The sequence below is a fragment of the Musca domestica genome, unplaced genomic scaffold (genome assembly GCF_030504385.1).
Source record: "Musca domestica strain aabys unplaced genomic scaffold, Musca_domestica.polishedcontigs.V.1.1 2, whole genome shotgun sequence".
Classification (NCBI taxonomy): Eukaryota; Metazoa; Arthropoda; class Insecta; order Diptera; family Muscidae; genus Musca; species Musca domestica.
The window spans coordinates 32,217,413-32,244,564 of NW_026712249.1; the positions used below are offsets into that span (position 1 = coordinate 32,217,413).

At 34.4% G+C, this 27,152-nt stretch overlaps 2 protein-coding genes and 1 long non-coding RNA gene across 4 annotated transcripts in view; 1 reads left to right on the forward strand and 2 right to left on the reverse strand.

Annotated features, from left to right (window-relative positions):
- The window catches only part of LOC101891509 (cytosolic carboxypeptidase Nna1), a 239,347-nt gene extending 238,789 nt beyond the window's left edge, over window positions 1-558 (reverse strand). Inside the window, exon 1 of the mRNA XM_059122097.1 lies at window positions 260-558. Coding sequence (XP_058978080.1) covers window positions 260-272 — 13 coding nt within the window. The 5' untranslated portion in view covers window positions 273-558. The remainder of the gene's footprint in view (window positions 1-259) is intronic.
- The window catches only part of LOC101895346 (glutamine-dependent NAD(+) synthetase), a 198,991-nt gene extending 176,020 nt beyond the window's left edge, over window positions 1-22,971 (forward strand). Inside the window, exons 1-7 of one of the 2 annotated variants that reach the window (XM_059122102.1) lie at window positions 15,335-15,537; window positions 15,772-16,146; window positions 18,236-18,325; window positions 18,392-18,557; window positions 18,627-18,772; window positions 20,433-21,554; window positions 21,917-22,971. In XM_059122102.1, the coding sequence (XP_058978085.1) occupies window positions 16,001-16,146; window positions 18,236-18,325; window positions 18,392-18,557; window positions 18,627-18,772; window positions 20,433-21,554; window positions 21,917-22,622 (2,376 nt within the window). In that variant the 5' untranslated portion in view covers window positions 15,335-15,537; window positions 15,772-16,000 and the 3' untranslated portion in view covers window positions 22,623-22,971. Of the gene's footprint in view, window positions 1-15,334; window positions 15,538-15,771; window positions 16,147-18,235; window positions 18,326-18,391; window positions 18,558-18,626; window positions 18,773-20,432; window positions 21,555-21,916 lie in introns of those variants that run through there. The other variant, XM_059122101.1, reaches the window with a different exon arrangement.
- LOC131802243 (uncharacterized) lies at window positions 8,095-9,132 on the reverse strand. The gene is made up of 2 exons (XR_009342110.1): window positions 8,708-9,132; window positions 8,095-8,305 (listed from the first exon to the last, which is right to left on the reverse strand). It is a non-coding gene; the product is annotated as an uncharacterized LOC131802243 (long non-coding RNA).
- Window positions 22,972-27,152: the final 4,181 nt, after the last annotated feature.

Here is a 27,152-nt window from a genome sequence, read left to right on the forward strand (position 1 = left end):
CATCGTTTTATGGGTCTTTTTCAAAACTTCAAGAATCGGACAAATTATTTGTTTTGGCGCTTAGAGAGCGCTAGAGATACAACTTATATGTATCTTTTTTTTCTTTTTATAACACTTTGTCGACAGTCAGCTTAGGTAGCAGCTACAAATTTTGAACTTGACCTTTTTTACACGGCCGTCGATTACAATTTGCTTTCATATCAGAAAACACCACTATACAACATTCTCTAAGCATTAAAAAATAGATATAAAAACTTACCAAAATTTTCCATCACTATTCGAATTTAAGTATTGTGGACTTGCTCTTGATTCCTTTATTGATATTCCATCTTTCCAAGAATATTTGTTAGCTAGCAACGAATGTTTGAGTATTTACAAACTTTTCTGAAAATGTTTTGACCCGAATGGCTGCAAATTTTTTTTTTCAATAACAGTCTGGATGACAAATGACATACGCGTTTATATATAACGACAATTTACAGCTTCTTTAGTTTCAAATTTGCTCAATTATGTTTCCGCGCCTTCAAAACAGTTTTATTACAAAATATACATTAAAAGCACACATGAATTGAAAACAAACTACAATAATTATAAATATCGATATTTGAAAATAATTTTGATTTTGTTTTGAATTTTAAAATCATGCTATAGTGATTTTTCAATTTTTTTTTTTCAAATCTTATTTTTCCACTTGTTCCCCAGTCCTGAGTTCAAATGAATTTAATCCATTTATGGTTACCCAAGTGATTTAGAATTCAGTGAATTTATGCAATTTTTTATGATTGCAGCAAACGTCAATGCGAAAGATTGCATGTTTCACAATTGAGCTGTCTTCTTTTAGTTGATCCGAATGGAAATGTTCATTAAAAAGAACGAAGTTCAGATACAGGGTGAGATGAAAAAACTGCAACCAACTTTAGACTGCTGTCATTTCTAAGCCACTCGTTCGACAGCTGTTAAAATTATTCCAGTGACAGCTCATTATATTGTTTACAAGCGTACAAAAGCATTTTTGGTGAGCATTTTCCAGAAAAAAAAGTTATTCGTGATGGAATTCAAGCGTGATAGTGTGATTTCTTTATATTTGGCCGAAAAACCAGAAGTGGCTATCGTTAGATCACTCCAGCATTTAAATGAGAATAAATCTTTTGTGTCTCATACCATCGCTCGTTACCGTAATACTGATATCGTAGCCCGACGTCAAGGAAGTGGACCGAAGAAAACAGCAACATCTGCAGAAATGGTCCGCAAAATAAAGAAGTGACTTGATCGAAACCGGCGTCGCAGTGGCCGACAAAAATGGCTCGTGGGCTGAACAAGTCGCAATATTCTATTCGGCAAACATTGAAAAATGAGCTCGGGATAAAGCCATTGAAATTCCAAAAAGTGCAAGAACTTGCACCGCAGTAGAAAGAAAATAGACTCAAAAGAGCTACAGAGTTACTTCGCTTGGCCGAAAGCGGTGAACTGCCGAATTTGGTTTTCTTCGATGAGAAAATATTCGTTGTCCAGCAGTTTGTAAACAAAAAGCAAATGATCGTGTTTATTTGCCAAAGAGGTCAGCTGAATATGTGCACCTTCGGTTGGCCACCAGAACTCATGCGCCGGCCATGGTGATGGCGTGGGCCGCCATAACAGCCGATGGTCGCTCTCTGCTCGTATGAATCGACGTGGCATCAGAACAAATGCCGAATATTATCACGAAAATATTCTGGAGGGTGTATTAAAGCCTTGGGCACGCAAACATTTTGGCCGCAGACCTTGGACATTCCAACAGGTCTTAGCACTCGCCACCCAAGAATGGTAACAAAATGAGGTTCCTCGCTTCATTTCCAGCGCACAATGGCCACCAGAATCTCCGGATATCAATCCGTTGGACTATTGTGTCTGGAGTAAAAGCAAGGTTGGCATTAAAAAATACCAAAATACCACTTCGCCGGGAATGGGCCAAAATACCGCAGAGCAACATTCGGGCATCGAGTGACGGTTTCATTGGCCATTCGTGCCAAAGGTGACCGATTCGAACAAATCTAAATTTATTCTAAATTTTGATGCTATTTCCGACTTTTTTGCTTTCATTCAATAAAATTTGAAAAAAAATGTAAAAATTATGACGTTTGACTTTGTTGCAATTTTTTTATCTCACACTGTAAAAATAGTTGTAACATATCAAATAGTGTTTCTGTGAGATTGTGATAAGAATGCATAGAATGAGAACGAAAAAAACAGGGGCGTATGCACCGCCTCCCCTTTAATCCAAGATTTTAACTAGAGCAAAAACATTTACCCACATTAGTCCTAACAAATTCCTATACCAACAACTAATTCCGTTACAACGACTCTAAATTCTATTGCACACACGCGTGTCTCCCTCTCTCTCTCTCTCTCTCTCTCTCTCTCTCTCTCTCTCTGTCCCCATGTTAACTTCATTTGCACCATTCCCATTTTATATTTATGTGTGTATCTCCGTGCGTTGGTTTTAAATTTACTTTACCTTGCAACTAAAAATATACTTCCGTACACATTTTTACGTTTTTCCTGCTAGATTTTGTTGTTGTTTTTGTGTTGTTGTAGTCATCCTTTATATAGTATATTCTGTTTGTTGTTAACAACAATAACAACAATTTTTTTTTCTAAAGTTCATTGCATTCTCTTTTGGATTCTATATCACGCACATCATAACTTACCTTCCTGCCTGCATGTGTTGCGCAATATCCATGTGTGTGTGTCTTGTGTATCTGTGTGCGTCAAAAAGTTACTTTGTACGGCAAACAAGGAAAAACGTAACGTAACGTAATTCCATTTTTGTGTAAAATATTGTGGAAATTGTTGTCAAGTTTGGCTTTGCAAATTACCTTGTCAAATTGAAGCCGAAGCAAATAAGTTTGAAACTAATTTGAATATACTTTTAGAATATGTAATACATGGACATCATATGAATATGCATTTTGTCCAAAACAAAGTCAAATTGAGGAAAGCATAGGGCGTCATGTGTCCTAATGGCTGGATGTGGCATAAGGCATAAATGGGTCGACTTTCTAATAACCGACTTAAGGTATAAGAAAAATCAAAAAAACTCGAAGTCGTATTCGGGTTGCATTGACTTTTTTTAATTGTTTCTGCGAACATAGATTTTTTCATAAATGTCATTTTATATGGACCTTAAAGTATGCTATAGATATTGTATTTTTAGCTTAATGCTTGTTACGAAGTACAAGTTAAAACGTATCAGTCAATTTTTTATACCCTACACCACAAGGTAGTCAAGGTATTATATCTTTGTGCATTTTTTGTAACAGGCAAAAGGAAACGATATAGACCCATAGTTCCTTTTGATGATCTGCATAGAATCACATTCTGAGTCGATTTATGCATGTCCGTCCGTCCGTCTGTTCATGTATTTTTGTAAACAAGGTACAGTTCGCATTTGTTGTCCTATCCATATGAAATTTTGCACAAATCATTTGTTTGGCCCAAGGACGAACCCTATTGAAATTGGAGATAATCGGTCAAAATTTAGATATAGCTCCCATATATATCTTCGTCCGATTTGCTTTTTATTGTGCACCAAACGTGTAATATCAGGCCGAATGGTATGGAATTTCGCACATACAACCAGATTAGGCCTGAAAAAAAGTATGCCAAATTTGATCGAAATCGGTTCAGATATAGTTATAGCTCCCATATATATTGTTCATCCGATTTTTTATTTTTTGTCCTCCGCAGCCGTAACATGCACTCTGTAACAACAATATTTTGGGGAATATATCAAATACAACTCAGAAATGCATTTGCTTAATTTGATCGAGATCGGTTCAGATTTAAATATAGCTCCCATATATAACTTCGTCCGATTTACCTTTTATTGTGCACCAAATGTGTAATATTTGTCCAAATGGAATGGAATTTGACACTTACGACCGAATTGAGTCTAGAAGCTAGTATGTCAAATTTGGTGAAGATCGGTTCAGATATATCCCATATATACTCTTCATCCGATTTGTTATATTTGTTACCCACAGCTGTAATATGCACTCCGTAACGACGATATTCAGGGAAATATATCAAAAATATCTTTGCCAAATTTTATCGAGATCGGTTCCGATTTGGATATAGCTCCCATATATATCTTTATCAGATTGTAATACAAGTCCGAAATTAAAAGATACAAATGTTTCGCCATATTCAGTCCTTTGAACTTTAAATTATAATCATAGCGTGTATGTACTTTTAATTGTTATCCAGATCTCTACTAAATTAGCAAAGTGGTGTAGGGTATCATAAAGTCGGCCCCACCCGACTTTAAGACTTTCTTTACTGGTTTAAAAACTGTTATTGAATATGAAAAAGTCGAAAATAGCATCAAATTTTAGAATAAGTTTAGATTTGTTCGAATTGGTCCCCTTTGGCACGAACTATGGCCTTCAAATGGCCAATGAAACAGCCCACGCTGCTCGAATGTTGCTCTGCGTCATTTTGGCCCATTGCCAGCGAAGCGCTTGCTTGAGGTGATCGCCACTTTGGTATTTATTACTGCAAAATATACACAGACATAATAGTCCAACGGATTGGTATCTGGAGATTTTGGTGGCCATTGTGCGCTGGAAATGAAGCGAGGAACCTCATTTTGTAACCATTCTTGGGTGGCGCGTGCTGTGTGCGATGGTGGAGTCCTGTTGGAATGGCCAAGGTCTGCGGCCAAAATGTTTGCGTGCCGACATTTATTCTGATGCCACGGTCGATTAATACTAGCAGAGAGCGACCATCGGCTGTTATGGCGGTTCAAACCATCACCATGGCCGGCGCTTGAGTTCTGGTGGCAAGCCGAAGGTGCACATTTTCAGCTGACCTCTTTGGCAAGTAAACACGATCATTTTGTTTGTTTACAAACTGCTAGACAACAAACGTTTTCTCATCGGAGATAACCAAATTCGGCAGTTCTCCACTTTCGGCCAAGCGAAGCAACTCTTGGCTCTTTTGTGTCAATTTTCTTCCTCTTGCACTTTTTGAAATTTCAATTTCAATAGCTTTACCCCGAGCTCATCTTTCAATATTTGCCGAATGGAATATTGCGATATGTTCAGCTCACGAGCCATTTTTCGGCCACTGCGACGCGGGTTTCGATCAAGTCGCTTGTTTACTTTTCGAACCATTTCTGCTGATGTTGCTGTTTTCTTCCGTCCATTTCCTTGACGTCGGGCAACTCTACCATTATCACGGTAACGAGCGATGGTACGAGACACAAAAGATTTATTCACATTTAAATGCTGGAGTGCTCTAACGATAGCCACTTCTGGTTTTCCGGCCAAATATAAAGAAATCACCCTCACGAATAACTTTCTTTCTGGAAAATTCTCACCAAAATGGATTTGTACGCTTGTAAATAATATAATGAGCTTTCACTGGAATAATTTTAACATCTGTCGGACGAGTGGCTTAGAAATGACAGCAGTCTGAAGTATGTTGCAGTTTTTTTATCTCACCCTGTACAATTTGATACGGACAAAGTATGACTCTTCCAAATAACGGTTTTAGACTCTAGATCTCTTTTGACGGTTTGGCTCGTGCATACGAATCATTATCAAGCTTAGATCAAGTTCGGAGAAGGGCAATATCGGACCACTCCTTCTGCTACATTCCCCTCTAAAGGTCAACATTTGCACATAATATAATTTACCCTATAGAACAAGAAAGTAACATTCGATTTTGTGCAAATATTGCCAGTCCTAATAATTGTATCAGTCCACGGTCAGGTGAGAAAATAATATCGGCATTCCGCCAAATTTTCAAAATTTTGAATAACTATAACTCTTATAAAATGCGAACAAATAGTCCGAATGTCTTCTAATTTGGACATCCTGAAGAAGAGATACCCCTTCTAGTACCTCCCCACAACGGGTAAAAATTTTGAATTACCAAAGTAATTTGAATTACCGAAGTAATAATCCGATTCTCTTCAAACTCGGCACATCCCAATATACATATATCAACGCAAGATCTGGCGTGAAGGTGGTAGATATCGGCCTACTCCTTCTGATATCTTCCCCACAAAAGGTTAACATTTGAATTAAAAATTATTCGCATAAAATTGGAAATAAATGCTTGATTTTCTTTAAATTCGGCACATCCCAATATTTTTTCACAATATCTGACATCTCACGCTCATTGCAACATTACCCAAAAATGTTCACATATCTGATATAAAGTGAAGCGAGTGGTGTACATAGTCCAAATCTGGAACATTGTTATATTTATATTAGACTTAGGTCAGATACAAACCCTTCAATAAAATTTTAAAATTCGTCTTTTGTTCCTTAATCCCTAATGGTGGAAACTTGTCCCAAAATTGTCTCAAATTCATCCGAGACAATTATGAGATAAATTTCGGGTGAGATAAATACATTGAACCGCTGACCACGGAGTGAACAGCTATCTTATTTTGATTGGGGAGGTTTTCATCTGAGACTTAATCCTAACTGTCAGTACTTAAAAATAAATTCTTCCCAAAAATCGCCAGGGATGGATTTTTTTTTGTTTTTACACCCTACAACACTATGTGTTGGGGGTATTATAAGTTTGATTGGGCCAAAAATTATGTAACACCACGAAATATTGGTTTCCCATATAGGAAAGTACACAGAGCCGAAAATACAATGACTTTTTTAACCATGTGCATGGTTAATTTTTTCATGGTAAATGTTTGAGATTACAAACACAAATTAACGTTATATAAGGTCAAATGTAGATGAAAAATAGTTTAATTAACGTTGTATAAGGTTGTTGTTTTTTGAGAGAGACGGAAAAATGTGAGAGATACATAAAAATTTAAAGAGCCTTCGGCTCTGTTGTGGTCAACAATTTTGAACTGCTTTGTGTTTGACGAAGTTCAATATTACAATATACGAAGTTGCAACGAATGTGACTGTCATATTCCCCCTCCTCCTCTTTATCGAATCTCTTTCTGTGGTCTGAATATGTGTAAGAAAGATCAAATAGACAATCACTTCTTTAGTTGGTGTTGAATAGTGCAAGGGAGTAGTGCACGTGCTCGTGGGAATAGTGCTTGGTATAAAGGTAAGTAAAAGCTGGTGAAATTAACAAATATATTTGATTGTAATTTGTATTTGTTTTAATAGAAAACCCTGATACTATTTCAACATAGTAATGTGTTATTGCTATATTCAAATTGTATCGGATTTGTCTATCAAATAAACTATAAATTACAATAAAGAAACAAAAATAACGGTAATACATTAAAAAACAAGCAACAACAACGTATATGCAGCGGCAAGCAAAAATGAGGAGAGAAATAATGTGTGAGTGTTTATTCATACATATGTGTTCTTTTTGTCTTGTGGCTGCTACGACGTACATTAGCGTATGCATTTGTCACCAAATGTACGTTGTTGTTGTTGGTAAGTTGTGACAATACTATTTGCTTTTATTAACTACTAGTTTCTTTTTCTGTTTTTGCAGTCGGTGTTTGGCGTTTTGTAGTTTTTTTCACAATGGCTGAGGAATATAATTTAAAATCACTCGGTAAGGCGTTAAAAAATAAAATTTATATTAAACATATATCTTTCTTTACCAGCCCTCCCTTAAATATACATACAATTTGTAATGGAAATACATATTTTAGAAATATGCGGTATTAATAAATAAATAATAAATAAACTTGTAAAAATTACATTTTTCTTGTTTTATTCAAACAAAGGTTAATTTATTATTAAAAATTATCATATGAACTGTTTAGATAAACTGACTACACAGAGAAAAAAATTAACCTTATACAAGGTTAGCTTAACCATAAATAAACATGATTTGGAGTCTACGTTATGTAAGGTTAATTTAAACATTTTCTTGTTGACTGGTATTTAAAAATAATCATCGTTAATTTAGCTATTCCATGTTTGACTTTTTTAACCACGAAAATTGTTGATATTGAAAAAAATTGTTGTTTTAACAATGCACTGTTAAATTTTTGTAACCATGAGAATTGTTAATAATAACATTTCATAGTCAGTTTATCTAAACAGTTCATATGATAATTTTTAATAATAAATTAACCTTTGTTTGAATAAAACAAGAAAAATGTAATTTTTACAAGTTTATTTATTATTTATTTATTAATACCGCATATTTCTAAAATATGTATTTCCATTACAAATTGTATGTATATTTAAGGGAGGGCTGGTAAAGAAAGATATATGTTTAATATAAATTTTATTTTTTAACGCCTTACCGAGTGATTTTAAATTATATTCCTCAGCCATTGTGAAAAAAACTACAAAACGCCAAACACCGACTGCAAAAACAGAAAAAGAAACTAGTAGTTAATAAAAGCAAATAGTATTGTCACAACTTACCAACAACAACAACGTACATTTGGTGACAAATGCATACGCTAATGTACGTCGTAGCAGCCACAAGACAAAAAGAACACATATGTATGAATAAACACTCACACATTATTTCTCTCCTCATTTTTGCTTGCCGCTGCATATACGTTGTTGTTGCTTGTTTTTTAATGTATTACCGTTATTTTTGTTTCTTTATTGTAATTTATAGTTTATTTGATAGACAAATCCGATACAATTTGAATATAGCAATAACACATTACTATGTTGAAATAGTATCAGGGTTTTCTATTAAAACAAATACAAATTACAATCAAATATATTTGTTAATTTCACCAGCTTTTACTTACCTTTATACCAAGCACTATTCCCACGAGCACGTGCACTACTCCCTTGCACTATTCAACACCAACTAAAGAAGTGATTGTCTATTTGATCTTTCTTACACATATTCAGACCACAGAAAGAGATTCGATAAAGAGGAGGAGGGGGAATATGACAGTCACATTCGTTGCAACTTCGTATATTGTAATATTGAACTTCGTCAAACACAAAGCAGTTCAAAATTGTTGACCACAACAGAGCCGAAGGCTCTTTAAATTTTTATGTATCTCTCACATTTTTCCGTCTCTCTCAAAAAACAACAACCTTATACAACGTTAATTAAACTATTTTTCATCTACATTTGACCTTATATAACGTTAATTTGTGTTTGTAATCTCAAACATTTACCATGAAAAAATTAACCATGCACATGGTTAAAAAAGTCATTGTATTTTCGGCTCTGTGTATGAAATGTTATTATTAACAATTCTCATGGTTACAAAAATTTAACAGTGCATTGTTAAAACAACAATTTTTTTCAATATCAACAATTTTCGTGGTTAAAAAAGTCAAACATGGAATAGCTAAATTAACGATGATTATTTTTAAATACCAGTCAACAAGAAAATGTTTAAATTAACCTTACATAACGTAGACTCCAAATCATGTTTATTTATGGTTAAGCTAACCTTGTATAAGGTTAATTTTTTTCTCTGTGTATATATGGATCTTCCTATCTCGCCGAGCTGAGTCGATCTAGCTATGTATGTCCGTCCGTCCGTCTGTCCATGTTAATTTGTAATCACTCTACAGGTCGCAATTATGGCCCGATCTTCACGAAATTTAGAATGGAGTTGGGGCTAGGGTCAGAATAGAACCCTATTTCTTTTGGAGATGATCGCATAATATTTAGGGGTTGAAATGGACCAAAAACTGAAAAAATTCCTGATTTTGCAGTTGCTCTACCGGTCGCAATTATGGACCAATAGCATGGGGCTAGAGTTTAGGGCTGGGCAGAAGACTTCCAATTTTGATGGTCATCGGGTAATATTTAGTGGGTGAAATATGCCACAATATTTGTGTTAAATAAAAGTGAAATTTTCCATTGAACATCGAATATTTTTAATCCCGGCGAAATCACAAATAGACGAACAGGTCCGATCCTCACGAAAAAGGGTGGGGTTAGGCTGAGAAGGGCTAGGCCTATTGTTTTCAAAGATGTTCGCAATATATTTAGGGGATATATAGCAAAATAGATACAATATATATATATATATATATATATATATATATATATATATATATATATATATATATATATATATATATATATATATATATATATATATATATATATATATATATATATATATATATATATGTAAAAAGAGTTCTGCATATACATAAAAAACCGCTGGGCCGATTTTCACAATTCCAATAAATTCGAAATGGTCTCTTGCCAGAAAACGATAAAATCTAACAAATTCGCAGAAAATTATACCAATAAAAAAGTGACTATCTTTTTTCGATTTTTTTCAATTTTTGTCATATTTTTATCACATGCGATTTTTTTAATTTGACTAACAATTTTGAATTGTAAATTTGCTAAATTTTTACACCCCCCCTAACACTACGTTTTGTGGGTATTATATGCATGTCGCAATTATCATCCAATCCTCACGAAATTTTTCATGGGGTCAAAATTAAAGCCTCTTGTTCTTAATATGGACATTTAGAGGTGCAAATTGACTAAAAACATTTTTTTTCTAATTTTGTAGTCGCTCTATAGGCCACAATTGAAAACTTATCGACACGGAATTTAAGAACAGTGACATTATTATTTTTTTTTTTCAAAACCGAAATCTTCCAAAATTGATTTGGACAAAAGTGACTTCAAACATATTGTAGTGTTGTAGGGTATCACATGGTCGGCCCGCACGACTATAGCCTTTGCTTACTTGTTTTTTAATATTTTCTTTTTCGAAATTTTTGATGTCCAAAATCGAAAAAAAAATCTCATACAAATATTTACATACAAACTATACATATCTATATTCTTATACAAAATGATTGCCCTCAATTTCTTACGAATTCATAGAGAAGTGTTTAACATCTCATTTTCTTCTTCTCCTCGTTCGTTTTGACGTCAAATGCATTGCCAATATTTCCATTGCATTTCTCGACAATTTCCGGCAATTTATTTTGAAAAGATATGCACTAACATTAGAAGGAAATCGGAAACTGTAAAATTGATTTTCGTTTCAAATGCAATGAACTTTTCTATTTTTTGGAAATCTTGTTGAACAATTGAAGACTCGTTATTAAATTGCGAACTGTAAAGGTCAGATGTGTTATTGCATTGCATTGTGTAATGAAATGGAAATGTATGCAATTTTTTTAAACTTCAAATATTTATATTTGTCTGTATCAAAACAAAGGGTATAACCATAAGGTAGAAGTTAAAAAAATACTCTCTTCCAACCTTACATTGTTCACTGACCTTTTCACCAACAACACCATGCTCATACCTCCTTTTCATTAACAGTAATTGTTTTGTCGTAACCAATGTTAACCAGTCATACGTAAACGCTTAAATAAGTTTTTTTTTACCTTTGCTTGATCGATATGGAAATTCCATAGCATTTGGTTTCTCACGGGGCGTTCTATTCATTCAGCTCTCATTCTCATTGTTTGTGTCATAATTTCTTAACAATTCACAACACAGTCGTCGTCTTCTTCGCTGCTGATGTCGTCTTCCTTTGCCCAAACACCTGTCAACGTCATTCGGCTGGCACACAACGTTTGATGGCGTTGTTCCTAACAACCTAAATAGCTGGCAAAGTTAAACAACAAAAGGCGAAAATGTGTATAAGGGGGGATCAATGAACAATAGACTCGAAATATCCTATTAAGGATATTCTTAAGCAAAATCCGCGAACAATTTGTGTTAGAATATCCTTCAACAATCCGTAAATAGGTCCTTAGAACAAAAAAATCCTAGATTGTTCACTGCGAAATATTTTCAAGAATCTGCTTTGAAAATCCACGATTATTCGCTGCGAAATATTTTCAAGAATCTGCTTTGAAAATCCACGAATATTCGCTGCGAAATATTTTCAAGAATCTGCTTTGAAAAAATCACGAATATTCGCTGCGGAATATTAACAAGAATCTGCTTTAAAATTCCACGAATCTTTGTTGTTGATTGTTGCTAAAAAAATCAGGAATATTCGCTTCAAATTTTTCTTTAAAAATCCACGAATATTTTCAAGAATCTGCTTTAAAAATCCACGAATATTTTCAAGAATCTGCTTTAAAAATCCACGAATATTTTCAAGAATCTGCTTTAAAAATCCACGAATATTCGCTGCTGAATATTTTCAAGAATCTGCTTTAGAAATCAACGAATATTCGAATCAACGAATCTGCTTTGAAAAATCCACGAATATTCGCTGCGGAATATTCTCAAGAATCTGCTTTAAAAAATCCACGAATATTCGCTGCGGAATATTCACAAGAATCTGCTTTAAAAATCCACGAATATTCGCTGCGGAATATTCTCAAGAATCTGCTTTGAAAAATCCACGAATATTCGCTGCGGAATATTCACAAGAATCTGCTTTGAAAAATTCACGAATATTCTCTGCGGAATATTCTCAAGAATCTGCTTTAAAAATCCACGAATATTCGCTGCGGATTATTCTCAAGAATCTGCTTTGAAAAATCCACGAATATTCGCTGCGGAATATTCACAAGAATCTGCTTTGAAAAATTCACGAATATTCTCTGCGGAATATTCTCAAGAATCTGCTTTAAAAATCCACGAATATTCGCTGCGGAATATTCTCAAGAATCTGCTTTGAAAAATCCACGAATATTCGCTGCGGAATATTCTCAAGAATCTGCTTTGAAAAATCCACGAATATTCGCTGCGGAATATTCTCAAGAATCTGCTTTAAAAATCCACGAATATTCGCTGCGGAATATTCACAAGAATCTGCTTTGAAAAATCCACGAATATTCGCTGCGGAATATTCACAAGAATCTGCTTCGAAAAATTCACGAATATTCTCTGCGGAATACTCTCAAGAATCTGCTTTAAAATTCCACGAATATTCGCTACGGAATATTCTCAAGATTCGGCTTTAAAATCCACGATATTCGCTGCGGAATATTCACAAGAATCTGCTTTGAAAAATTCATGAATATTCGCTGCGGAATATTCACAAGAATCTGCTTTGAAAAATCCACGAATATTCGCTGCGGAATATTCACAAGAATCTACTTTGAAAAATTCACGAATATTCGCTGCGGAATATTCACAAGAATCTGCTTTGAAAAATCCACGAATATTCCCTGCGGAATATTCACAAGAATCTGCTTTAAAAATCCACGAATATTCACGAATATTCGCTGCGGAATATTCACAAGAATCTGCTTTGAAAAATCCACGAATATTCCCTGCGGAATATTCACAAGAATCTGCTTTAAAAATCCACGAATATTCACGAATATTCGCTGCGGAATATTCACAAGAATCTGCTTTGAAAAATCCACGAATGTTCGCTGCGGAAAATTCTCAAGAATCTGCTTTGAAAAATCCACGAATATTCGCTGCGGAATATTCACAAGAATCTGTTTTGAAAAATCCACGAATATTCGGTACTGAATATTCTCAAGAATCAGCTTCGGAAATCTACGAATATTCGCTGCGGAATATTCTCAAGAATCTACTTTAAAAATCCACGAATATTCGCTGCTAAATATTCTCAAGAATCTGCTTTTAAAATCCACGAATATTCGCTGCGGAATTTTAACAAGAATCAGCCTCAGAAATCTATGAATATTCCCTGCGGAATATTCTCAAGAATCTGCTTAAAAAATCCACGAATATTCGCTGTGGAATATTATCAAGTATCTGGTTTAAAATTCCACGAATCTTTGCCCCAGAATACTGCTAAAAAATTCAGGATTATTCGCTTCAAAATTTTCTTTAAAAATCCACGAATATTCACTCCCTTAAAAATTCACAAATATTAGCTCCAGAATGTTCTTCAGAAATCCACGAATATTCGCTGCAGAATATTCTTAAAAAATTCATAAATATTCTCGAATATTCGCTTCAGAATACTATAAAAAATTTTGAAAATTGGAAATTTTCGAAATATCCAGGAATGGTTCCTCAAGATTATGCTTCAAAAAGTCGCTAAAGAAAATGTTTTAACTATTTCGAATAGTCCCTCATGGATATGCTTTGAAAATCCACAAATGAACCCTTAAGAAAAAAATCCACCAATAGTCAACATAAAGATGGCGCTCTATGAAATTTGAAAAAGTTTTTTATTCGTGAAAGTCGATCAAAAATCGTAGTTAATGTCTAAGCCGTAGATATAGCCATAAACCCAAAAGTATACTCTTCAATTTATGCTTCTCAGAGAATTACTCATTCCGACTATATCAACGTACAGATGGCGTTCTACGAAAAATTAAAACAGTTCCCAACTCTTAGTGAATCGCGAATGTCGATCTAAAATCTTCGTTAAAGTCTCAGTAAAAGATTTAAGCATTTTAACCTAAAAGTGTGCTCTGTAATTTAAGCTTCTCAGAGAACTACTTATTGTGAAGATAACAACATCCAGATGGCGCTATGCGAATTTTAATATGAATTCCCAATAATTTTGTTTTTGTTCAGAATCGCCTACTCCAATCGACCATTTGTCGTTTCCACCTTATATCCCCATAAATAGCAACTCCTTATCAACTGACGGCAACGAAACCGAAAAAAAGACGAAAAATGATGATAGTGATCAATTTATGCTTCTCAGAAAATTACACATTCCGACTATATCAACGTACAGATGGCGTTCTACGAATAATTAAAACAGTTCCCAACTCTTAGCTATCCGTGAAAGTCGATCTAAAATCTTCGTTAAAGTCTGAGTAAAAGATTTAAGCATTTTAACCTAAAAGTCTACTCTTCAATTTATGCTTCACAGAGAATCACTTATTCTCAAGATACAACATCCAGATGGCGCTATGCGAATATTTAAATGAATTCCAAATAATTCTGTTTTTGTTTAGAATCGCCTACATCAATCTACCCTTTGTCGTTTCCACGACAACTGACGGCAACGAAACCGAAAGAAATCCATCAGTAATGATGATAGTGATCAGTTTATGCTTCTCAGAGAATTACTCATTCCGACTATATCAACGTACAGATGGCGTTCTACAAAAAAATTAAAAACAAAACTCTTAGTCATCCGTGAAGGTCGATCTAAAATCGTCGTTAAAGTCTCTGTAAAAGATTTAAGCATTTTAACCTAAAAGTATGCTCTGTAATTTAAGCTTCTCAGAGAATTACTTATTGTGAAGATAACAACATACAGATGGCGCTATCCGAATATTTAAATGAATTCCAAATAAATCTTTTTTGTTCAGAATCGCCTACTCCAATCGACCATTTGTCGTTTCCACCTTATATCCCCATAAATAACAACTCCTTATCAACTGACGGCAACGAAACCAAAAAAAGACGTCAGTAATGATGGCGTCGCGCACATGGCAACAACAACAGTAGCAATCAAGTCAGCGTCAAACAAAGTCAACTACTACCACTACCGCCATCACTACTTCACAACATGTAAACAAACACCAAACAAACTCTGCTATCGCTGCATTCCGGCTGCCAAGGAACTGGGTTCCTTGACGCTATCCTTGTAAAGTGTTTATTTGCCTCAAAACATTTCTTAAGTGCAGTCAGTAGTACTTGGGTAAATCTGAAAGTGCATTTATGACGACTAACTAAGGACATACTATGTCCTACGTCTATGTCAATTACTCGGCTAAGTATAAAGTGAGTGGGACAGAGTGAGTCATTTGGTTGTCCGTGTTTTGTTGTTGTTGTTGTCGTTGTTCTTGAAAAAATTGCGCAATTATCCAGTAATTGAATAATTGTATGAAAATAAACCATTTAGTGATTGTTTTTTCTAAATAGGTTTTATACATATATATACATACATATTTAGTAGTTGTTGTTGTCAAATTGTCTAATACATTTTTCTATTATTTTTATATTTTTTCCTTACAGACTATTGACTTGTTGCGTGCTGATTTTTATCTTACCAATATTCTTGTATAATTTAAAGAAAAAAAAACAACAACAGAAAATAATTGGCCTTTCCTCCCACAACCTTTGAAGAAGACTACCAACAATAACAATCACCTTGACAATAAAACAATTAACTGTTATATTCTGTTATAACATTTTATTTTGAAAAAAAAAAAAAAACAAACTAACTAAAAAATCAATAGGCATCATGGGTCGTAAAATTACTGTGGCCGTCTCAACCCTCAACCAATGGGCCTTGGACTTTGAAGGCAATCTCGCGCGCATCCTACAATCAATAATGGAAGCCAAAGATATGGGTGCTTCATATCGCACGGGTCCCGAATTGGAAGTGTGGTAAGTATGTAATATTTATATACTCATGAAAATCCGCACATAATTTTATTCCCATGAAAAACATTTTTTTGAGAGAAATCATTCCTTCAATAATGAATAATTGAGGAGATACAATTTGCGAACATGGCAAATGGGTGTTTTTCGTAATCTATGTTTTTTTTATAAAAATTAAGCAACTTAAAGCAACTTATTTTCAATATTAAGATTCGAATATGGATATGATGGATGTTGATAAGTCTGAGGAGTAACATAGAAATAGAAAAAATACAGTATTAAACGGTCAATATCACCAATGTTTCTTGGCCAGTAGACAAGTTAAGTTCAAAAATGGGTCATGTCGGAACAATTTTCGTATAGCCCCATATAACGGTATCTCCCGATATGCGATATTTTCATGACATTATTAACCAGAATTATTTCAAATTTCGTATTTGAAGTACCCATTACGAGTACTACGGCCTATGACAAAAATTTGTGTATGCAGGTCCACGTCTTCGAACAGCTCCCATATAAAGGTACTTCCCGATAGTCGGTATTATGATGTCTTCAGCAACATTATTTACCGGAATCATTTCAAATTTCGTATTAGGAGATCTTAATGGGTACTACAACCTACGTCAAAAAAGAGTAAGCCTTCGCATAGCCCCATATAGTCTGTTATTATTTTTTTTATTAGAGACATTATAGACTGGGATTGTTTTTTTCGGTATTTTGATGATATTAGCGACATTTTTCAACTGATTTGTTCTAAATTTCGCATTTGAAGGTCATAACGGGTACTACAGCCTACGAACTTACACCGCAACAGAAAGAAAATAGACTTAAAAGAGCTTAAGAGTTAATTCGCTTGGCCAAAAGTGGTGAACTGCCGAATTTGGTTTTCTCCGATGAGAAAACATTCGTTGTCCAGTAGTTTGTAAACAAACAAAATGATCGTGTTTACTTGCCAAAGAGGTCAGCTAAAAATGTGCACCTTCGTTTGGCCACCGGAACTCAAGCGCCCGCCATGGTGAGGCCATATAAAGCCGATGGTCACTCTCCGCTTGTATTAATCGACCGTGGCATCAGAATAAATGCCGAATATTATCGCGAAAATATTCTGGAAGGTGTATTAAAGCCTTGGGCACGCAAACATTTTGGCCGCAGACCAACAGGACTCAGCACCATCGCATTCAGCACACGCCATCCAAGAATGGTTACGAAATTGGGTGCCTCGTTTCATTTCCAGCGCACAATGACCACCAAAATCTCCGGATACCAATCCGTTGGACTATTGTATCTGGAGTATATTGGAAAGCAAGGTTGGCATTAAAAATACCAAAGCGTCGATCACCTCAAGCAAGCGAATGGGTCAAAATACCGCAGAGCAACATTCGGGCAGCGTGTGACGGTTTCATTGGCCGCCTGAAGGCTATAAATCGTGTCAAAGGTGACCAATTCGAACAAATCTTAATATATTCTAAAATTTGACGCTATTTCCGACTTTTTTTGCTTTCATTCAATATTTCAATGATTGTAGATGGAGCCCTTACACTTTAAAGAAATTCGTTCAAGTATACTGTTTGAATACTTTTTTCATCTCAATAAGAGGAAAATATTTCCGGATTCCAGCTCTTAATCTACGCAATGCATATTAAAGTTCCAGCCATAAATTGGTCGCATTTATTTTTCTTTCCATATCTTGTCATGGAGAATATATGGCTCTTTTGTACATTTTGAGAGAATTCCTTTAAATATATATTGCCTTTCGTCTCGATTTCTCAATTTTTTTTTAAGTAGTCTTTACATCACTTTCGCACTATTTGCTGATTTTTGCTCCTTAAAGTATGCACAGAAAGGCTACAGAATAAAAGTTAATATTTAGGTATATTTGGAGCTCTTACACTTCGAGGAAATTCATTTTATTCGACTCGATGGCACACACAATTTTCCAGATCCTATATAGTCATATATGTAGATTAAGATTCCAACATCCAATTCCTCTAATATATTTTTAATTTCAAACGTTGTCATTAACCGAATACCTTATCCAAATACCTAAATCGCAGTTTAAAAAAATTTAACCAAATTCACTTTTAATATTTTACAGTGGTTACAGCTGTGAAGATCACTTTCGGGAACCCGACACATACCTCCACTCGTGGGAAGTTTTATTGGAAATTATGATGTCACCCATATGGTAAGTCAAGGCATGCCATGATTCCCTTTATAGAACTTCTATAATCAAACCCCAATTTTCTTTCAGTGAAAACATGTTAATCGATGTTGGCATGCCTGTAATGCATCGCAATGTGGCCTACAATTGTCGCGTGGCCTTCTTTAATCGTAAGATTTTATTAATACGACCCAAAATGTCAAATTGTGATGATGGCAATTATCGCGAGACAAGATGGTTTACACCATGGACCAAGGTAAGAATGTTGTGGACGATTTTTCAAATTCAAATGCTAAATTTTGTTTACGTTCTACTTTCATTTCAGTCCCTGCAAATTGAAGACTTTTATTTGCCACGTATGATTTCACAACACACGGGCCAAGATACAGTGCCATTTGGCGATGCTGTCATTGCCACAAAAGATACATGCATTGGCTATGAAATCTGTGAGGAATTGTGGAATGTCAAGAGGTGAGATTTTCTGACAAAAAAAAAAGAAACTCAATTGAAAAATGGCACAAAGCAAGGATTTGGACTATGCTACTTAACAAACTAAGAATGCACTATCAAGAAAGTGATTTCCCTTACTTAGTCATAAACATGACCTATATAAGGTCGCCCAGTAAAGCCCATCTGACAACTAAATTTACTGTCGAAATAGAAACGCTTTTTTGAAATTCTAGGAAACTCAAATCACAATAGTGAAAAGCAAAAAAAATTATTGTCAACTTGTTCTCAAAATATTGTCTTCAGGTTTTACCTTATGTAGGCATCATGACCTATATAAGGTCGGCCAGTAAGCACATCTTTGAAACTCAAAGGGAGTCAATCACAGTAGTGAAAATACTACTATGTTTAGTGTGAAATTATTATTAAAAACAGTCTTCTTGGCCGATCTTATATAGGGCCTTGGTAGGAATTGTTTTTCAATTTTCAATGTCGCATTTCTATAACCTATCATATTTATTCCTTCCAATCGTATAGCTGCAGAAGGTATATGTCATTAGAAACAGCCAAAAATTTATCATATCAAAACTATGGTTATAGTGTCCCTTAGTTGTTCAAGAAAAGTCCTTCCAAATACATTTGGAATAGATCTAGCTAGGTCCATATGTCCTTCTACCTTAATAACCCAAAGGGAACTACCGATTCGAGCTTTAACATATTTCCTAACACACTTAGTACACGTTTATAGACCATCTTCCTCCACACAAGGTTAAAATTTGTTTAATTCATTGAATGCAATAGATAGACACTCTTCAGATTTTTAGCTATCATCCCATCCGCAGGCCTCTTTGATAAAAGAACTTCAAAAGATCTGCAGATTCCTAGATATGGGAGATTTTAATTTTTTTAAGAATAGGGTACCTTGAGGCATTCTGTAGGTAAAATATTTATTTATACATATAAAGCATTTCCAAAGATCTCATATAGATCGAATTTCTTCAGATTTTCTATAGATAAAATCCTTCCCTAAATGTTTTTATACATACCGCTAGTTGGAAGACCTTCCTCAGATCTCCTAAAAGACTTTCATACATTTTTCCAAAGACAAAGGCCTTCTTCAGGCATTCCATAGATAAAGAATTTCGTTATACTTTCCATACATAGAAGTCCTTTTTCTACAAACAAAAGTTGTCAGACCTCAAGTTTTTTAACCTAAAATTTAAAAGGCTTCTATAGGTCCAACTGTATACTTTTACATTTCGGTTTTTTATATCGTATGAATGGAATTTCTTCTGCTTTTACCTAAATTAAAGCCTTCCTTACGTTTCGCTGAATTTAAGATCAGAACCTCTAAAAAATTTCTTCAAGCGTTTCATTGATAGAAGACTTTCTACTATAGACAAAAATATCAGACTTTATATTTTGTAAATTCCCCGAGCTAGAAGATTTCGTCAAATATTCTTCTGACAGGAGGCTTTTCACTGGTATGCTTTGGATATACGGGGATCATTATTTTGGCAAATCTGTCCAGACTTGGTCCAAATTTTATATATCTCAAAATTTTACCATTCTAGAAAATTTCAAAATCCGTTCTTTGGGTATTCTCAACGACCGATTAAGCCAGTTATTCTTCTTATTTTCTTTATTATTTCATCTTTGATGATCTTTTTTTTCCTCTTTCCAGCAAACACATTGACATGTCCCTGTCCGGTGTTGAAATTATAGTTAACAGTTCCGGTAGCTATATGGAATTGCGCAAAGCCCACATTACCACCGATTTAATACGTAATGCCAGTTTTAAGGCTGGCGGTGCCTATCTCTTTAGTAATTTACGTGGTTGCGACGGCCAGCGTGTCTATTTCAATGGTTGCTCTGCCATAGCCTTGAACGGTGAAATTGTGGCGCGAGGCAAACAATTTTCGCTGCAAGATGTCGAAGTGACATTGGCCACCATCGATTTGGAGGAGATACGTGCCTATCGTGTGTCACAACGTTCCCGTTGTTCAATGGCTGCCTCGGCGCCAACATATCCACGTATCAATTGTGATTTCGAAATGTCCACCCATTGTGATATCTTTAAAACTGCCAGTACGCCGATACAATGGATCTATCAGACGCCCGAAGAAGAAATTGCCATGGGTCCGGCTTGTTGGCTGTGGGACTATTTGAGACGTTCCGGACAGGGTGGTTTCTTTTTGCCTCTGTCCGGTGGTGTTGACTCGAGCAGTTCTGCAACCATTGTGCATTCAATGTGTCGCATGATTGTGCAAGCCGTTCAGCAGGGCGATGCCCAAGTGTTGCATGACATACGTAAAATATTGGCCGATCACGAATATACACCCGATAACCCAGCTGCCTTGTGTAATCGCCTGTTGGTAACCTGTTTCATGGGCAGTGTTAACTCCAGCAAAGAAACACGTCGTCGTGCCTCTCAGCTGGCCAATCAATTGGGTAGCTATCACATTGAGATAAGCATTGATACGGCCGTGAATGCCCTGTTGGGTATTTTCAATGCTGTAACGGGATTGACGCCACGCTTCCGTACTCAAGGTGGCTGTGCCCGCCAGAATTTGGCCTTACAAAATATACAATCACGCATTCGCATGGTATTGGCGTATATTTTTGCCCAGCTTATGTTGTGGGTGCGTAATCGTCCCGGTGGTTTATTGGTATTGGGCTCGGCCAATGTCGACGAGTCGCTGAGAGGTTATTTGACGAAATACGACTGCTCGTCGGCTGATGTTAATCCTATTGGTGGTATTTCGAAAACGGATTTGAGACGATTTTTAATCTATGCCAAAGACAAGTAAGTAAAGTTTTAATTATTATAATTTAGTTTAAGTTTTAAAAATTATTAGGACAACAAATTTTGGAATAATTCAGGAGCCCTAGCAGAGCTAAAATTTAAAATTATTTCTGGATTTATTTGGCAAAATTGTGATGCAAGCCTCGGCCACAAACAGTGTTTTTAAAAGTCTATCAGAATAAAAAAATCTGATTATTTTAATTATCATTTGGGATACAATCATCGACTTTTTGGGAACAAAATTTACTAACATCATTTGTACTTCTCTGTTTCCAATAGTTCCAATGATAAAAAAAACTGCAAAAAGAAAATAATTGAAATTAATGGAGAATTTTTATTGTTTTCTTTTTTCTCCTTTTCAGATTCAATTTACCTGTGCTTGAGTCAATTATTGATGCACCACCCACTGCCGAATTGGAGCCATTGCAAGATGGCCAACTTATGCAAACGGATGAACAAGATATGGGTATGACCTATGCCGAATTGAGTGAATATGGCCGTCTGCGAAAGCAAGCCTGCTGTGGACCATACAGTATGTTCTGTCGTCTCGTTGCCACATGGAAAGGTGATTTAAGTCCCAAAGAGGTGGCTGATAAAGTTAAACATTTCTTTAGATGCTATGCCATTAATCGTCACAAAATGACGGTTTTAACACCCTCAGTGCATGCCGAAAGTTATAGTCCCGACGACAATCGTTTCGATCATCGTCCATTTTTGTATCGTGCCAATTGGAGTTGGCAATTCAAGGCCATCGATGATGAAGTCGATAAACTACAACCAATTTATACACCATCGACCTCGTCTCATGTGCGACCGAGTACTGATGATCTATTATCCTCGCATGAATCAACGCATCGCTCATCCCAGCCGCATCACAGTGATTCGAAACATTCTTCACCACTCTCGTCATCATCGATAGATGTGGCAGCTGGTGCCACCACCGCCACACCATTGGGCACAGCCCCCAGTGGTAGCCTTGGTACTTTGGGCAAAAAATCCAGTGGCTATGCCAAGGTGCATGTTAATGTTTTGGGTAAAATCAAGGATCGCACTGGCATACCCGTTTAATAGAGGGCCAATTTCCGATCTGCAATAAGAAACCAGAGAAGAGTTGGGTTCAAAATCCTACAACTTTGTTAACATTTTATTGAAACACAAAAAAAAAACTATTTGACCAATTAACAATTACAATGGAATTATAAAAAGTAAAAAATTAAAAAAAACGAAGAAAAACTCGCTTTAACAAAATGAATCCTAATTTAGCTGATACGTCAAACGCAAAAATATCTATTTTTAAGATACAATTCAATTTCATTTTGGAATATGTTTTCTTATTAAAAGTTTGTTTTTTGGTAACTTTTTTAAAAAATATATAAGAATTATATGCCTTAATAAACTATGCTTTTTGTAATCTAAACTAATATTTCGATACTTCAGTAAGACCTTCATTTTATCCCAAAGTAGTTATAGAATTTTGTCAAATATAAATGTAGCCCACATATATCTATTTAGGTAATATTTTACAAAAAAAATATACCTATGCTCTGTTCCAGAGCTGCAAGTATGTACAATTTTTTACCACGATATCAGATCTTTCCTATATGATATCGAATAAAATTGCAACTAATATATTCTTGCAGGTACTGCAACAGAACACTGGCTTGATTCTTAATCTATAAAAATGTAAACTGAAGTATTTTTCTTTTCAAAATTTTCCCCTGCCTTTATTCAGGTTTTCATTTTTCATTTTCATAGAACAAGAATTGAAGCCCTGCTGCTTTCCTATTTGTTTCTATCTATATGATTTATTATATAATATATTTTCAATAGTTTTTCCTTCAATAAAGAATTTTGTTTTTGATAAACATTGTTTGTGTTTTTATTTCTGAGATCGGTAATACGGCGCCTCAAATTATGCTTCAGCATACATAGAATAATAACAATTAAGGGGTAACACTGGCAATGACATGTAAATAGCGCCATCTATTGAAACACGTGATCGGAAATGGCAAAAATGAAAATTGTTTAAAGGCAAATTCCATACTTTTGCCACGCCATTAGGGCGCCAGAAATTATGCTTTAAAATTGAAAAATAATAATTATTCGGGTTTAACACTTATAAAGGCATGATAATAAGATCATCTATGGAATTGAATTATTATATGTCAATTTAATTGGACTTTAGGATTTACAGCCAGTATTTGGTTTGATAAAATATTGTATATTATTTCAGTATAACCGGGGTCTAGTCTAATAAATTCAAAAATATTACCATTGTAGAAAAGTAACCCTGCAACGTGTATTATTGTTCAGAATACCAAAAGTTATCTTGACGTGACACAGGCGTCCCAAAAAGTTGGAAAATCATCAATCCCTTGATGCTGTTTTATTCTATTCTTTTTGTTCTTCTGCAATATTCAAAACTTTTTTTAGAAAGATAGATAAAAAAAAACAGCTCTGGCTCTACACAATTTGTCCTGTATGAATGTCAGGAAGTGTCAAATGAAAAATTTTATAAAGAAACTATTTTTTTTCATATTTTCATAGAACAAGAATCAGCTCCAGGACTTAGTAGCAGCTAATAATTCGGTACGGCTAGTTCCGTGGTTCACCAACAGCCATGCCACACTCGGGCAGCTTTTAGAAAAGTTGGAATTATAGTTACCCAAAATCTAAAATTAAAAGAAATTTTTGATAAAAAAAGGAAAGGAAGTAAGTTTTTCAATAGTTCATTTTACCTTTTTATTGACAATCGTATGTAATTGGCCTCCGAGACTGTCCTTTTTTTCGGTGACAAACATTCTATTAAAAATAAAAAATATTTAAGTTCAAATATCGACTTCATCGAGATATTAATCAACCGTATAATTGTCGGTAAAGTTTCCTCTCGTTTTTTTTTAATAGCCGTTTATAAAAACCGTCATCGTTAAAGCTGGGGTCTGCTGTAACAAATACCATTAATTTAATTTTTTTAATAGAAAAAATATTCATTTTCAAATTATGCTATCATATATGTACATATTTTCACGCCTTTACCAGTGGTACCCTCCATTTGCTATTTTTAGTATTTTAAAGCATAATTTCTGGCGCCTTAATGGCATGGCGAAAATGAGGAATTTTCCTTTAAAAATTCAAAAATTTTGCCCATTCCCATCATGTGTTTCAATAGATGGCGTTATTTTCATGTCATTGCCAGTGTTGCCCTGCCTTTAGAATTATGTTACATTAATAATATGAAGCATACTTTCAGGCATGTACTGTCGTATGCATGATGAATATAAACGAATTTAATTTAAACGCGTATTTTAGAAACTATTCGGGGAAATGTTTATATTATATATATCCAACATAATTCATTGATTTGTCAATTATTTTACTCAAAAATCATCACATTTGCTTTGCTTTTTACTACGATAACCGATTATTCCTTTATGATATCGAAAACAATTTCAAAACTAGTAGATTCTCTCAGGTTCTGGGCCATATCAATTAACATGCCTTTAACACTTAAGCCTTGATTTCAATAAACCTTTTTTAATTTTGATTTCAGTTCCATTGATTTTATGTCAATTCAATTCAAATTCAATTCAAATTTTTATTGAGTCTTTTTTTTTTTAACACGAAAATTTACAATTTTGAAGTGAAGAAAGAAATACTTAAAACTATAATGTTTTGTTTTAATGACTAAAGCGTATTTTCAGCGTCTGGCTTTACAAAAATTGATAATTAGTGTTTACTAAACTAAGAGTGTATATCGTGCTTGCTCCCGGCACTACAATGTTTGAGAGCATGTCTCTTGATTTTATGTCAAACAAATGACGAATCGTCCATAAACAAGAAATATAAGGTGTGCTTGGTTACCCTTATTGCAATTGTTACTAGAAGTCTTCTGTTAAAACAAACGTTCTACAAAAGAGAACAATTGTGACAGATCTTTCACTCAGAATTTGTAAAATTCTTCTTGCAATCACACAAGAATCACTTCTTCTCCTTTTATATTATATTAAGACAAACAATTTAAAAAAATTAATTTAAATAAATAAGTGATAAATCAATGACAGAAGAATACAGGTAGATGCGTCAACGCTTGGGAGCATTGATATGTCAAAAAAAATCTAAATGTTTTTTCAAATATAAATAGATTTTTATATGTTTTCTTATACTACGTCATTCGGAGGCTATTATAATTCGCGTTTTTCAAGAATTTTTACAAATTAAAATAATTTTTTATTCAACATTTTCAATTCCAAAATTGGTTTGACAGTTCATTGTCCCAGCAGCTGTGTCGATGCGTCTACCTATATTCTTCTACCATGGATAAATCTCAATTTATAAGCCACAAATAGTTTGGTTTTGATAAATCAGCTGATTGCTTGCAAGTTTTTCAGATTCCATACTATAGGTGTGTCTGGTTACTTTTCCTGCAAGAATTGTCCAGCAATTTCTGATAGAGTAGTATTTTGCATAAAAATTGTGAAAAATAAACAGATGGAATCTGCAAAGACTTGCAAGCAATCAGCTGATTTGTCAAAACCAAACTATTTGAGGCTCATAAATAGAGATTTATCACGCATATGTCGATGTAAAGTAGACTAAGTTGACTGTTCGCATATGTTGTGTCCAGAATATGCAGTATTTCTAAAAGAACACTGTTTCTATAAGAACTAGTAAAAATGAAGACAACATACAAAAATATCATGTTTTCTTTGACCTCTTTTAACTAGACAAAAATGGGAGCGATTAATAGTACGTTTGTTGACACAGTGGATTAGGGTTCAAAAATGCATTGCATGTACGACATACAAGAGATTAATCCTGCGAAAAGCTTTAATGTTAACATATTATGGTCGAAAAAATGGAGTACCTACCAGTTACCTTAAAAAAAAGTTTGCCATATCTGTAAAAAATGCATTTATTTTAACGGAAAGATGTAATAATGAAAACCCGATAATGCGAAGTTTATCTTTTACTTTTCCTAAGTCAACTGTAAAGGAATGATATAAGAACAGGCCTAAGGTCGATAATTATATCTTTTCGATAAATAAGAAAATAATCTCGGGCACATAAATAGTTTTTCGTTATTACAAGTTTCATTTAAATATGAACTGTCCGATAAGCAAAAGGTCAGGCCATCTTCGCTTTACCTTTTGACGTAAATGTTACTGAATTTATGTTGCCATATTTCATATTGATAATATGTCAATAACAGCAAAACTTATTTAAATAAAAAAAATGATCGTTTTGAAGAATTGAATTATTTCAAGAAATTAATTACAAATTCGTTTTGTTTATTATTTTTAAACTAAAATTAAGATGCCATTATGAAAAAATGCAGTGAACACCTGTTACTTTTGAAAAAAAGCTTACCATATCTCTGTAAAAAAATCATTTATTTTAACGGAAGGATGCATGGTAGAAGAGTATAGGTAGATACATGGTACAATGATATCAAGGTAGGGCTATAATACCATATGATTTTAATTTTTTTATTTTCTTGGCCTAATATGTCATCTTTATTTGTTTATGTATGTGTTTTCTTTTCAATAACAAAAAATTTGTTCAGAAAATGTTCAAATTCGGATGTTTTCATAATGTTTA